The sequence below is a fragment of the Podarcis erhardii genome (genome assembly GCF_964252035.2).
Source record: "Podarcis erhardii genome assembly, chromosome: 7".
NCBI lineage: Eukaryota > Metazoa > Chordata > Lepidosauria > Squamata > Lacertidae > Podarcis > Podarcis erhardii.
The window spans coordinates 54307442-54320859 of NC_138511.1; the positions used below are offsets into that span (position 1 = coordinate 54307442).

The 13418-nt window shown below is 45.5% G+C and overlaps 1 protein-coding gene across 9 annotated transcripts; it reads left to right on the forward strand.

Moving 5' to 3' along the window:
• The first annotated feature begins 2097 nt into the window (after window positions 1–2097).
• AGRP (agouti related neuropeptide) lies at window positions 2098–12778 on the forward strand. Of its 9 annotated transcripts, none has more exons than XM_081872144.1 (5): window positions 3363–4495; window positions 8566–9862; window positions 10092–10270; window positions 11622–11704; window positions 12499–12778. In XM_081872144.1, exons 3-5 carry the CDS (start codon window positions 10099–10101, stop codon window positions 12688–12690), a joined length of 447 nt encoding a protein of 148 aa, XP_081728270.1. In that variant the 5' UTR covers window positions 3363–4495; window positions 8566–9862; window positions 10092–10098; the 3' UTR covers window positions 12691–12778. The 9 variants fall into 9 exon arrangements, with proteins under 9 accessions (XP_081728265.1, XP_081728271.1, XP_081728270.1 ...); XM_081872140.1 differs by having other exon boundaries at window positions 8566–9260; XM_081872142.1 differs by having other exon boundaries at window positions 3363–4356; window positions 8566–9260.
• Window positions 12779–13418: the final 640 nt, after the last annotated feature.

Consider the following 13418-nt stretch of genomic DNA (forward strand, 5'->3'; position numbering starts at 1 on the left):
CAGCTTGCAAACAGGCCCCGGGGCGGGGGGCGGGGGGCTGGGGCTGAGGATCAATATCATCCCTCGTAGGAGGACACGCAGATGGTTACAGGCGCTCAGGGCACCGCAAAGAAGCAAAGCCCTCCATCCCCAGTCCAGATGGGATTCGAGTTTCAAATGCGAATCGGCACATGCTCAGAGGCTTGGCAAAACCCTGTTTTGTCAATCTGTTGCGCCAACGTTTCAGAAACGTAGTAGAAGCCATTGGAGAGCGCTTGGTACCCCAAGCAACACTTTTGGGCAGGGTCTCTCTCGCAAGGGGTCTTGCTTGTGGGTCTTCCCAGGCTCCCCGCGGGCCAATCGTGGGATGGGAAGGGGCTGATTTAGAGCGGCCTGCGGGGGGGCTCTGGGGCCTTGGCATTGGGGCTAGACACAGGACCCCCTTGCTTAGATCGTGAGCGCCAGTTCCGAAAGTCCAGCCGAACCGAGAGCACCTCGGGCTTCCCTTATATTTGGGTTGCCTCCGTCCACCTTCCCCCATTCTGTAGTCCCAGGGAAAGGGAGGAAGGAGGGAGTCCCTGCAGCTACTGCTCTCCCCCCCCCCCAACACACATATTGTGGCCCTAATTTGAAGTGCAGATCTCAGGAGCTGCATTTTACCCTTCAGCAAAGTTGTCATCGGCGCATGTGCCGCTACTGCTTGACATGTACACACCTCCGCTTCACTGCCTCTTGTGTTTTCAAATCAGATGGCAGCTGGTTTGAGAGAAGGAGCACTTTATTTCCCAAGAAGCTGCATAATACTGATGGTTTGTGGCCAACAACCTCATGTGTGAGATTGCATGGATTCTACAAGTCCTCTTCCTCCCCAATGCAGTATTATGTATGATTATTCTAAAGACTTAGGTGGTATGGGAATGCACTCAGCACAAGGGCAAAATAAAATCTTTATTTTTTTGATGTGGTTCATTATAAGAACTGGAGTCTGTGTTTACATGGTGGAAACTGTTACGAATGCAGAGAGGGAGGTGGGCAGGATCTGTCTACTTCCTTAAGTTAAACTTGGGAACTCTCTAGGTTTGGAGAGGGTTGGGCTCCCTCAGAGCTTCTCTGCCTCCAGTAGGCAAAATATGTGACAAATGTGCTATCAATTCACAATCATATGAAAACAGAGATAGGAATATGACATAATATAAACTGAGGCCACATAAAGACAAAACAAAGATGGTTTGGTTAGCTTCTATGATCTGGAATAAGCTAGACCACCTCTTGCTGATATGTGGTATGCCCTGGAGGAGCAGAATTATAGCACCTGCCTTTCTATATATAATCAGTTACGCCTGACTTGATATACCCTGGAGCTTGAGGACCTCACAAGTATCCTGGCTGCAGGCCTTGGTGTTGAAAAAAACACCCATCTCTTCCCATCAAGCCCCAAGATCCTCAACAGGGCCTCCTCCAAGTGCACCTTGATCTGAAGTGCAGAGGAGAGGGGCTGGGAGGGAGGGAGGAGACCCTTCTCAGCATTAGCCCCCACCCCTGTAATGGAACGTTTTCCCTAGGGAAGAAACCAAAGCAGTGCAGGCCTTGTGATCCCAGCAACTCTTCCCAGTAGGTCTTGCTCCAATGAGGCAGTTGTGAGGACTGAAGGTCCCTGCTTTCCCACAGCTGCCTAAGTCCCCTCCTCTCCAGGGTATTTTCTAAGCATTTGGAGGCTGCATCTGCACGCAACCAATTTCTCCTCTGCCTTCTTCATTTCTCTGAGTGTTCTGGGATACCCGGGGAGAGGGGAGCCAGCAGCAGGAGGGGGAGATTCCCTGGACTCTTCAGCAGCCTGCTTCATCTCTGTCTCCTGGCCCTCCACCTCTCTAGCCTCTGAATCAGGACTGCTCTCTGCCACAGCTTCTTCCTCCTGCTCACTAAACCCTGTTGCCTCTTCAGCTTCTGACACTTCCTGCTCCTCCCTCTGGTCACTAATCATCAACCTGCCACTAATCCCCTGGCTCTGACCTTCTTCCCCTAGGGCAGGGGTAGGCAACCTAAGGCCTGTGGGCTGGATGTGGCCCAATCGCCTTCTCAATCCGGCCTGTGGATGGTCTGGGAATCAGCGTGGTTTTTATATGAGTAGAATGTGTCCTTTTATTTAAAATGCATCTCTGGGTTATTTGTGGGGCATAGGAATTTGTTCATTTCCCCCCAAAAAATATAGTCCGGCCCACCACATGGTCTGAGGGATGGTGGCCTGGCCCATGGCTGAAAAAGGTTGCTGACCCCTGCCCTAGGGGTTCCCTTGGGGGTTCCCCAGCTGGTGCCTCCTACCACTCATCTGCATCCAGCCAGTCCATGACAACCTAGCACCTTGCAACCCTGGTGCTTCTTTGCCTGGGCAGCACAACTCAGCACTGCCAAAGGTGCAAGGGGGTGCAGGGAAGGGATTGTGATGTCTGGCATAGAGAGCTGATGGACTCACATTTGCTCCTCAGGTTAACTTTGCCACATTTTCTGCCCAGTTAGAGTGAATAAAATAAATGTTCATTAGAAAAAGCAGTTGCAACCTGTTCTGTAAGGAAGAATTGTCTGAGTTGTGCAGGAGAACTAAACAAAATGTGGTTCCTGCTACTGCTCTAGACTGAACCCCTGGCAAAACTTCTTCCCGGCAGCGGTGGGTGAGAGCAACGAAAGGGGATGGAGAGGATCTTCTGCAGCTTGTATCAACTGCTGAGCCCCTCTTCTTCCTCCTGCGTATAGTTTTATTTGTCATCTTTCTCTCTCATACATTCTGCCTGTACTTCCTGCCTTCTGGGTCATTTCCTGGGCGAGTCAGTCTACTGAGGTAGCTTCATTCGCCCCAATGTTCCCAGGGCAGAAAAAGCCAAGTGCTCCTGAAATATACTCAGAGTCCTGTAGTGATTTCATGCTCTTTATTGCAGCTTGTAAAACAGTGATTGAATTGCTCCCCAAACCCCAAAAGGCTTTTATATACATTATTTACACAATGAGTCCCATCTGATTGGCTGATTCTGCTTCCCTCCTGGAGCCTGATTGGTCTTTTCCTGCAAGCCAATCAGTTGTTGCATTCTAGGATCCTATTTGCCTATTGTTCTAGGATCCAAGCTTAGTAAATAACAGCTCCCCACCCCACTGAAGGGCCCTTCCTTCTGGTTTGCTCCCTCTAAATAAGGGTAAGCAACTTTTGGGGGGCCTGAGGGACTACAATGGTCTGCTGCCCCTCAGCCACATCATGTCGGGTGGTCATGGCAAATGGATACCTGCCTACACGCACTTGCCACACATACAGCACCCTCATTCACGAAGATTGCTCTCTGGGTTCTCAGGCAGAACAGGATCTGGTCTGAGCCACAACAGGTAACTTGGAGCTGCTGCCTCAAGCCAGAGTGTGCCTCATGGAGCTGCTCCAGGAGTAAAGCCTGACTCTTAGGGAGGTAGTACAACTGGCACATACATCTCCAGCACTCTGCCAGGAGAAATAAGGCTGGTTTTGCTGAGTTGCTATTTTATTATAGGTATTGATTTTTGTGGGGGGGGGGTGGTGGTGAAGGCCTCAAACACACTCATAAATAAATTTCCCCCTGATCAGAGTTGATGTGGAATTTCTGCAGGTGTGGTGATAGTTTCTTCTGTCCCAGGTGCCCAGGCTGCCATTCTGCCAGGCCCACTGAGTCCTGCAGGACAGGCACCCTCAGCGCAGTTGCAAGAGAAGTCACCTGCGACCTTTGCCCACTTGTAGATTTAAGCTTCCAGGCATGGATCCTGGCTCTGAAGGACACCCAGTTCGTGCTAATATCATTTTCATGAAGCATGACCCAAAATGGGTCGGAGGAGCCCTGATCAGAGAGACCCCCAAACTAGGGCTCTCCTTGGCAACAAGAACCACTGGGATGAATGGAGCAAAGGCCAAGGCAGGAAGGGCAGGCACAAGTGCCTCCTTCTGCATTGCAGAAAAACTTTGATTGGTGCCTTTCCCCTCCCCACGGAAAGAGGGAGTTTGTGTTTGTCCCCCGACTCCCCCTTCCTCTCTCCTGTTTTCAGAAAAACATGCTTTGTTGACCACTTTGTCAGTCATTCTTGTTGCTATTTGGGGCTCATCCTTTCCTGGAATTGGCTGTACAAAACAGAGGAGGTTTCATTTAGCCCCTTCACATCATGGGCAAAACATACGCCTGAGGTTTCCCCTGCAGATTAAAAAGCTTTCAAAGCAATTGGGGTGGGGGCCGTGAAGGAAGCTGCTGCCTGCACTATGATGCTAATAACTTCCCAGAATCCTCTTTTCCCTTTGGCTGGTTACTGGCTGAAAACAGTGGCTCGCAAACAGAACTGGCCCAGAGATATTTTGGTTCCTGATATAAAAATCTAAGGGTCGGTCCTCCCCAGACACACACCTCATGAGGCATGTTATTGGCCTCCCGTTCATTGTCAATTTGACTTTTGTGTGCAGGAGATGTTCGCAGGGCTGGATAGATCTGCCTAATATCTGAGCAACTCTGCCTCCCTTACAGTAAGGCTGCCTCTCGCCTTCACACAAAAGCCCTGAATGCAGAATAGTATGTTGTTTGCTGGGCTGTGCATAAACCTCAGTGGTTGCAGCTGTATTCAGAGGATGCTGAGGAACTCAGGCTGTTTCCCTGGACACCACAGCACCTCTGCCTATGAACACTGATCTGGAAGGAGAACCTCCTTAAGCCCCTTGTATTGGGGGCGGGGAGAGAGCAGGCTCTGTTGATCGTGTGTTCTTCCTACTGTGGGCCCCTCGCTTCCTGGAAATGTTTGTGTTGTTATCCCTTTATTGAATGTTGGGGGACACACATCAGCCAGGCATTTCTTCTGCAGATTGAAAAGCTTTCAGGGCAGTTTGGGGCTGCCTCCTTCATTAGGACATTAATCTCTTCCCAGAATCCTCTTCTTCCTCCCAGACAAACAATCATTAATACAGAGGAGCTATAAGTGTTATGCAGCAGTGCCTATGTTCCTGCCTTTATTTGTCATTATGGGACATGGGCATAGCCATGATTTATTTTAAGGGGGGGAGCACTCTTTATGCTGAGGGAGGGGCCGAACTGAGTTATCTGTAATGTAATTGGTCAGTTAGTTACTTTTATTTCTTTTTTTAATGTTTTTATTAAAGATTTTATTGGGTTAGAAAAGTACACACAACATCTCTGCTTTCAGTTAATTGGAAGTGCAGTTTTGATTCTCCTTTCTGCACAAACAATCATTAATGAGCTTTAGAAAACAGGGGGGTCCTCGGGGGACATTGGGCATGGGGGGCACAGAGCAGGGCTATAGTTGTTGCTGGGGTGGGGGCGGGGGGGTGAGAAGAGGTTTTTTTCTTTTTTTATATATGTTCTGCAGTTTTCCTCAATCTTTTTTTTTAAGGTAATATTTATTAAAATTTTACAGAATCAAAAATACAAAAATGCATAGTAAAACAAGAAACAGAAGAAAACTCTCAAACAGAAATACAAGATACAAAAAACAAGAAAAATAGAAAAATAGAAAATAGAAAGTTAAAACAAATCCATTTTTTATAACTTTGAACTCATTAACTTGTTTCTTTGACTTCCTCACACCTCCCCTTTTTGTATTCCCAATTAAAATATTCAAATCAGCAAATCCTTACCCTCTTTCGTTTATCTTAACTCTAAATCTTAACATATTCTAACCCTATAATTTCACCAAATTTTAAATTCATTTTTGCATACTCTTTTTAACTTTTGTTGCTAGTACCACTTATTTTCAGTCCAACATCATTTTAACATTCATTAATTTTACAGTGTTTCTGCAAATAATCTTTAAATTTCTTCCAATCTTCTTCCACCAACTCTTCTCCCAGGTCTTGGATTCTGCCAGTCATTTCCGCTAATTCCATATAGTCCATCACCTTCATCTGCCACTCTTCCAGGGTGGGTAGATCTTGTGTCTTCCAATACTTTGCAATAAGTACCCTTGCTGCCGTTGTTGCATACATAAAGAAAGTTCTATCTTTCTTTGGCACCAATTGGCCGACCATGCCCAGGAGAAAGGCCTCTGGTTTCTTCAAGAAGGTATACTTAAATACCTTTTTCATTTCATTATAAATCATCTCCCAGAAAGCCTTAATCTTTGGGCACGTCCACCAAAGGTGAAAGAATGTACCTTCAGTCTCTTTACATTTCCAACATTTATTATCGGGCAAATGGTATATTTTTGCAAGCTTGACTGGTGTCATGTACCACCTGTAGATCATTTTCATAATATTCTCTCTTAAGGCATTGCATGCCGTGAATTTCATACCAGTGGTCCACAACTGTTCCCAGTCAGCAAACATGATATTATGACCTACATCTTGTGCCCATCTAATCATGGCTGATTTAACCGTTTCATCCTGAGTATTCCATTTTAACAGCAAGTTATACATTCTCGAAAGTATCTTAGTTTTGGGGTCTAACAGTTCTGTTTCCAATTTTGATTTTTCCACCTGGAAGCCAATTTTTTTATCCAAATTGTAGGCCTCTCTTATTTGAAAATAATGAAGCCAGTCTCGCACTTTATCTTTTAATTTCTCAAAACTCTGCAGTTTCAATTTGTCTCCTTCTTGTTCCAGTATTTCCCAATATTTCGGCCATTTGGCCTCCATATTGAGTCTTTTCAAAGCCTTTGCTTCCATTGGTGACAACCACCTTGGGGTTTTATTTTCCAGTAAGTCTTTATATCTTATCCAGACATTAATCAATGCTTTCCTGACAATATGGTTTTTAAATACTTTATGTACTTTAACCTTGTCATACCACAAGTATGCATGCCACCCAAAAGCATTATTAAAACCTTCTAAATCCAAAATGTCTGTGTTCTCAAGAAGCAACCAGTCTTTCAGCCAGCAGAATGCTGCTGATTCATAATAAAGTTTAAAGTCTGGCAGGGCAAATCCACCTCTATCCTTTGCATCAGTAAGTATTTTAAATTTTATTCTGGGCTTCTTGCCCTGCCAGACAAATCTAGAAATATCTCTCTGCCACTTCTTGAAACAGTCCATCTTGTCCAAAATTTGCAGTGATTGAAACAAAAATAACATTTTTGGCAATACATTCATCTTTATGGCTGCAATTCGACCCAACAAGGAAAGCTTCAAATTTGACCATATTTCTAAATCTTTTTTCACTTCTGCCCAACATTTCTCATAATTATCTTTAAAAAGATTTAGGTTCTTAGCAGTCATATTAACCCCTAGATATTTCACTTTCTTAGCCAATGTTAAACCTGTCTCCTTCTGAAACCTCTCTTTCTCACTCGATGTAAAATTTTTCTCAAGCACTTTAGTTTTTGACTTATTCAGCTTAAATCCTGCCACATGACCAAATTCTTGAATCATTTCTAATACTCTTTTCGTACTAGATTCTGGCTCCTGTAACGTCAAAACTAGGTCATCTGCAAACGCTTTCAATTTGTATTGTTTGGCTCCGACCTGAGGAGAGGTTTTTTTCAAGGCTTTGGCCGTTTCCTGGAATATGAAGAGGGGATGATCAGGTATAATAGTAATTTCCAAAGTTTTAAGCAAAGAAGCAATCCTATTTTTGCAGCCTGCGGTAACCAAAAATAGGGTTTGGGGCTGTGTGGAAGCTTAAATTTCCCTCCTGTCCGCATTGTGCTTTAGACTTGCTTTATTTGTATAATTTTATTTCCTTAAAGCTCTGCAGCGCTGGTCTTCAACTGGTAGGTCAGGACCCACAAGTGGGTTGTGACCTGATCCAAGGTGGGTTGCAACAGGAGCAGACATATGGTAAAATAATTGCTCCCTAAATGTATGTTTGGGTTAAAAGTGGGTCTTGGATCTGAAGAGGTTTAAGATACCTGCTGTACAGACCTTGTGAGGAGGTGACCTCTGCTCCCTCATGGATGGCCCCCAATATTTTAAATATTTAATATGGGCACCCCAATCAGATACACAAAGCTGGTCTGGGCTCTTAAATATCAACTTGGTTGTATGTGCCACTCAGAGGGGAATGGTGCTGGCTCCCTAAGGAAGGGGAAAGTTCCTCTTGTGGATCAGGAATTGGTTAAGTGTGACAATGCAGAGAGTAAAAATAAAAGAACAGTACTCTGAATGAAGAGATGCAGGAAATGGAGTCCTCCAAAGATTGATATTGCGACCTGTGTTTTTTCACTTGTTTATAAACGATCTAGAATTAGGGGTTAGCAGTGAGGTGGCCAAGTTTGCTGATGATACTAAATTGTTCAGTGTCGTTAAAAGAAAAAGAGATTGTGAAGAGTTCCAAAAAGACCTCTCCAAACGGAGTGAATAGGCAGTAAAATGACAAATGCAATTACTGGTAAATGTAAATAACTTAAAACCATGCATGTTGGGATCATAATAAGGTCATATGAACTCTCATGGGATCTGAACCGGCAGTGACTGGCCAGGAACAAGACATTGGGATCATATTAGATATCTTGATAAATATTCTGAGCCAGTGTGCAGCAGCTGTGGAAAAAGACTAATTCCATGTTAGGGATCATTAGGAAAGGAATTGAAAATAAAACTGCCAATATCATAATCAAGGGTGTAATCTATGTTTGAAATACTGTGTACAGTACTGGTCACCTCACCTCAAAAAGGATATTGTAGAGCTGGAACAGGTTCAGAAAATGCAGCCAAAATGTTCAACGGGATGGAGCGACAGTCTTATGAACAAATGTTGTAGCATTTGAGACTTTTGGGTTTAGAGAAATGTCAAGTAAAAGGAGACATGACAGAAATGTGTAAAATTATGCCTGGCGTGGAGAAAGTAGCTAGAGAAATCATCATCATCATCATCAACAACAACAGAACTCATAACCATCTAATGAAGGTGAATGTTGGAAGATTAAGAATAGATAAAAGAAAGCAGTTCACCCATGGAACTCACTCCCACAGGAGGTAATGATGCCCACCAACTTGGATGGCTTTAGAAGAGAAGTTGACAAATTCATGTAGGAAGATAAGGCTATCAATGGCTACTAGCCATGATGGTTTTGCCTGCAGAGGCAGTAATGCTTTCAGTTGCTGCAAACCGCACAAGCAGCTTGGCCTGATCCAGCTTATCTTCTTATGAAGGAGCAAAATTCAGTCGTGCAGGAAGATGCACAAAGCGATGCTTCCACAGAAGCCCACCCACCCATTAGTTTGCAGTCATGTGGTCCAGTCAATTAATTACGTGTGTGGTTAATAAAAGCCCTTAGCCAACTTGCAGCTCCGCAGAGCCACAGCACTCGATCAGGATAACGGACGGACGGATGGCAAGAGTCAGGTACAGTAACTTTCTGCCTCTCCCACTCACTGAGTGTGAAATGTGCTGAGCAGCACATTCCACAGGATAGGGCCCAGAGAATATGTGTGTGTGAGAGAGAGCACTTGTTGCTTTGCACAAAGAAAGTAGTATGTTCATCTCCCATTAAGCAGAGCAGCCCTTTGGTGGGGGCAGTGGGAGGAAGCCATAGAAGAGGGGCATACCTTCTCTTTTGGGGTCTGCAGGGGGCTTGGGTATTTCCACAGGGCTTTGTCCGCTGTGTACCCATTTCAAGAAGACATCTCTGTACTGAGCTGCTCCAAAGGCTTGCGGGTGCCTGAATGCTGCCCTTGATAGAGGAAACCAAACCTCTCTTACATCCCCACTTAGCCACAGAACTTGCCAAGCTGTCCGCCCTCTCAGCCTAACCTACTTCACAGGATTGTTATGAGGGTTAATTGGGGAGATTGCTCTGAGCAAAGAAGGAAGAGGAGAAGATGATGATGGGCAGGCAGCTGGCTTGATTGCTTTGAGGGAAGGGAAGCGGAATGCAGCAGGGGCTTCAAGCCTCGAGATGACTGTCCTGGGGTGCTCTCAGGCTGGAGAGACAAACTCCTTGTAAGGTCTCTCTTTGGTCTCTTTCAGAAAAGCCTGTGAGGGAGCCCAGCTCTACAAGCTGGGGAGTGGGGGGAAGGGGATACAGTGTGCATGGTGTGGTTTGTGTGATATGGAATGCCCCCCCCCAGAAAGGTTGGTGGTCACCTGTGCTATTCCCAATTTAGGCCACCTCTCAGCCCAGCATCTCAGCCCTCTCCCTCCCCACCACCACTTGTTTCTTGCTTGGTTATCTAGGGAGACCATGTTGAGGATCCTGCTGCTGTCCTTAGGACTCCTGCAAGAAATCCCCACCACCCTGGCCTCTAACCCCAACCACAGCCGCCGTCTGGCCGAGCGGGGCCCCTCCATGCTGGACGAAGAAGGCCGCTCCAGCTACCCAGGGCTTCTGCAGGTGATCAAAGAGGGACCCCCAGGTCAGTTTCTCTCCTTTCCCCTCTGCCTGTCTCTGCAGCCTTTTACAGATAGGTAGCCGTGTTGGTCTGCCATGGTCAAAACAAAATAGCACCTTAAAGACCAACTGAGTTAGTTCTAGGTATGAGCTTTCGTGTGCATGCACACTTCTTCAGATACTTGCATGCACACTTCTTCAGATACTTCTTGATACTTCTTGATACTCCTTCAGATACTTGCATGCACACTTCTTCAGATACTTCTTCAGTATCTGAAGAAGTGTGCATGCACACGAAAGCTCATACCTAGAACTAACTCAGTTGGTCTTTAAGGTGCTACTGGAAGGAATTTTTTTATTCTGCAGCCTTTGTACATGCAACACAGCTCTAATGTAGTTGAGGGGCCCTGGGCAAGAAAACCCTCTTGTCTTCCGAGTGTGGAAAACTCAGAGTGCTTTCCCCTTCGCTGGGTGGTTTCCTTTGGCCTGACACTTTTGAGTTCCTGGATTAAGGCAGCGTGTATTGCAAGCCCTCTGCTTGTGAGTAACACTGTGTTCATGTTACGTACCAGCTTCAAACCCAGTAAGGTCATTCCACCCTCAACCCCACCCCCTGCATTTCAAATAGCATCTGTGCATCATTATACAAGTTGCCGGCTCTCTGTCCACACAGGTGGGAAGACAGGGGTGCAGATGTCTTCATATGGATCAAAGCTGTTTCGGAGGGAAACACAGTATTTCTCATTTCTCAGGAAACGACAGGACAGTGTCAATTCTAGCTAATGGTAGCTTCCCAAGCCAGCAGCGGGAGAGTAAAGTATAGGGAAGGAGGCTGTGCCCAGCCACAGATGCCAAGAGCTCTCGTGGACGGGCTCTTTACCCATCAAGCAAACCCAGATTCACAACTGATCTCATGCACGTAGTTAATTATTTTATAAATCACCCTCTAACAAAAGTTATCTGGGCAGCTCACGGAATAACAATACCCCACAGCAATAACAATGACATTAAATGAAGTATTAAGACAAGGCCAGATAAGAGCAAAAGAGGCAAAGGGGGGTGGTACTCAGCTAAGTTTTACTCAAGAGTAGATGTACTGAAATCAATGGACCTAATATAGTCATGTTCACTAGTTTTACAGAGGAAAATTTAGTTGAATAGCACTCAAAGAACACAAAATTTAATAAATCACCAAAGGCAAAAAAAATCTTATTAGCTAAATTATTATTTAAAAGGCTTGGGTTTTTGGTCACGGCTGAAAAGACATTTACATGGGCTCCAATTAGACACCTCTGGGGAGAATAGATCAGAAGTTGTGAACAGCAGCTTTGGGAAGGCAGTGAAGGAGCTTCCACACCTTTGTTTTGCTTTCACAGATTTTGAACACCTGGCTGCTCTGGAGATGCCAATTGCCCAAGATGACCTTGTGCTAGAAGCAAACGCAATGGAGCCACAGCAGGTAACTGAAACCCTCCCACAAGCTCCCTGACTGTGCTTGCATATCAGAAGTGTCCCTACACTGAGTCAGGCATTGCTCCATCTTGCCCAGGATCATGCAGTCACATTAGTAGTCATTCTGCAAGAGAGAAGCATCCCAGATCCCAAACGATTGAATCTGGGACCTTACCTGTGCAAGGTGTGTGTGATGGAGCTATGGGTCCTCCACCAACGCCATAGGACGAAGAGTTTATTTATTATTAAAAGTATCCTCTGCCCTTCCTCCAAAAGGAACATTTGATACAATTGCATCCTGCAGCTCTGGATAATCCACCCCTCTTCCTTACACTGGTCAACCTTCCCAATTTGTGCTAGATCAATGTCATGATCAGAAAACATCCCATAATGATACCAGTAGAACAAACAACTCCAGGTGGACCAAGCCAATGAGGTGGCATTTCCAGATCCTCCTGAAATGTATGAATCCAGAAGCTCCTTCCAAGTAGGAGCAGGCCGAGGTTGTCATAACTTGTTTTATAGTCATACATGTATTCTAAGTCAAACCCTGGAGGAAGAGCAATCAGTCAGAGTCTTTGTCAGGTAGGCTGTTGACCAATATATGGGAAAGCAAGGTTTGGATTAATATACTGTGGCCAACGGGATGCTGCCAGGTTGCTTTCTGTGCAGCCTAGACCCAAGCCATAAATAGGTGGATGTGTGTGTTTTTCTTTTCAAATGTGTATCTTCAGGGCAGCAGAAGTGGTTCTTGCCAAGCACCTCTGATCTCTTCATTCCTTCCTGTTGCTCTCTTTGCAGATGTTGCTGACAGCCCTGCAGACCCAGGGAAGGGAAGAGCGTTCCCCTCGAAGATGTGTCCGCTTGCAGGAATCTTGCCTTGGGCACAAGCTCCCCTGCTGTGATCCATGTGCCACCTGCTACTGCCGCTTCTTCAATGCCAATTGCTTTTGCAAGAAATTTAGCAACACTTTCCCCTGTGGCAAGAACTAGCCTTCATCAGGGTGCCACTCCCTTATCTTATGTTAAAATGGGGGCCTGTTCTTTTTACCCATTTTAATAAAAAGGAGTGACGAAAACACGAGCTTCTCTTTCCTTACAAAAGAAAAACAGACAACCAAAAGCCTTGATCACCTCAGCAGATGACAGTTCTCCAGCATTCTCCTAAAACCCAAAGCTTTAGCCATCCATTCTTGGCATATTTGGGTACTTGAGATTGGGAAAGGGATGGCTTATTGTGCTGTACAGACCTGGGTTCCCCATCTCAGGGTCTCTGAGTAGGTTACTGTACAGTAGCACTTAGAAACCTATTTTTGTCATGAAGTGTTATATTAATAAATACTACTACTGCTAATAATAATGTATACATATATTATGCCTGGGTGGTAAGGTTTCCAGGGCATGGAGCCCACTCCATGGTGGGATAGAATTTTGTGGCATGGTTATACTTCTGAAGTAGCCTCAGAACATGAACAGGGCACTTTCAGCAGCAGGTGAAACTCAGCAGCTGGGTCTACCAGCGGACACTTTCAATGAAAGGAAGGAAGTGGGGAGGGAGGGAGGAACTAGTCCTATATCAATGGATACAAACCATCTCAGGAAGGGACAAAGTTTAGAGCAGTGTTCAACAAACAGTGAGCCAGGAGCCAGCAGTCTGGCCAGCTCCCTTAGCTGTGCCATTGCCTTTTGGTTGGGCCAGTGCCAACCCTTGCGAAGATGGC

What these genes read in the sequence shown, in the direction of transcription:
- AGRP (XM_081872139.1), top strand. Translation starts at nt 3,221, where the DNA reads ATGTCGGGTGGTCATGGCAAATGGATACCTGCCTACACGCACTTGCCA. An exon ending in GATCAAAGAGGGACCCCCAG is followed by an intron (nt 10,271 to 11,621) that starts GTCAGTTTCTCT and finishes TTGCTTTCACAG; the next exon opens with ATTTTGAACACCTGGCTGCT. An exon ending in ACGCAATGGAGCCACAGCAG is followed by an intron (nt 11,705 to 12,498) that starts GTAACTGAAACC and finishes CTCTCTTTGCAG; the next exon opens with ATGTTGCTGACAGCCCTGCA.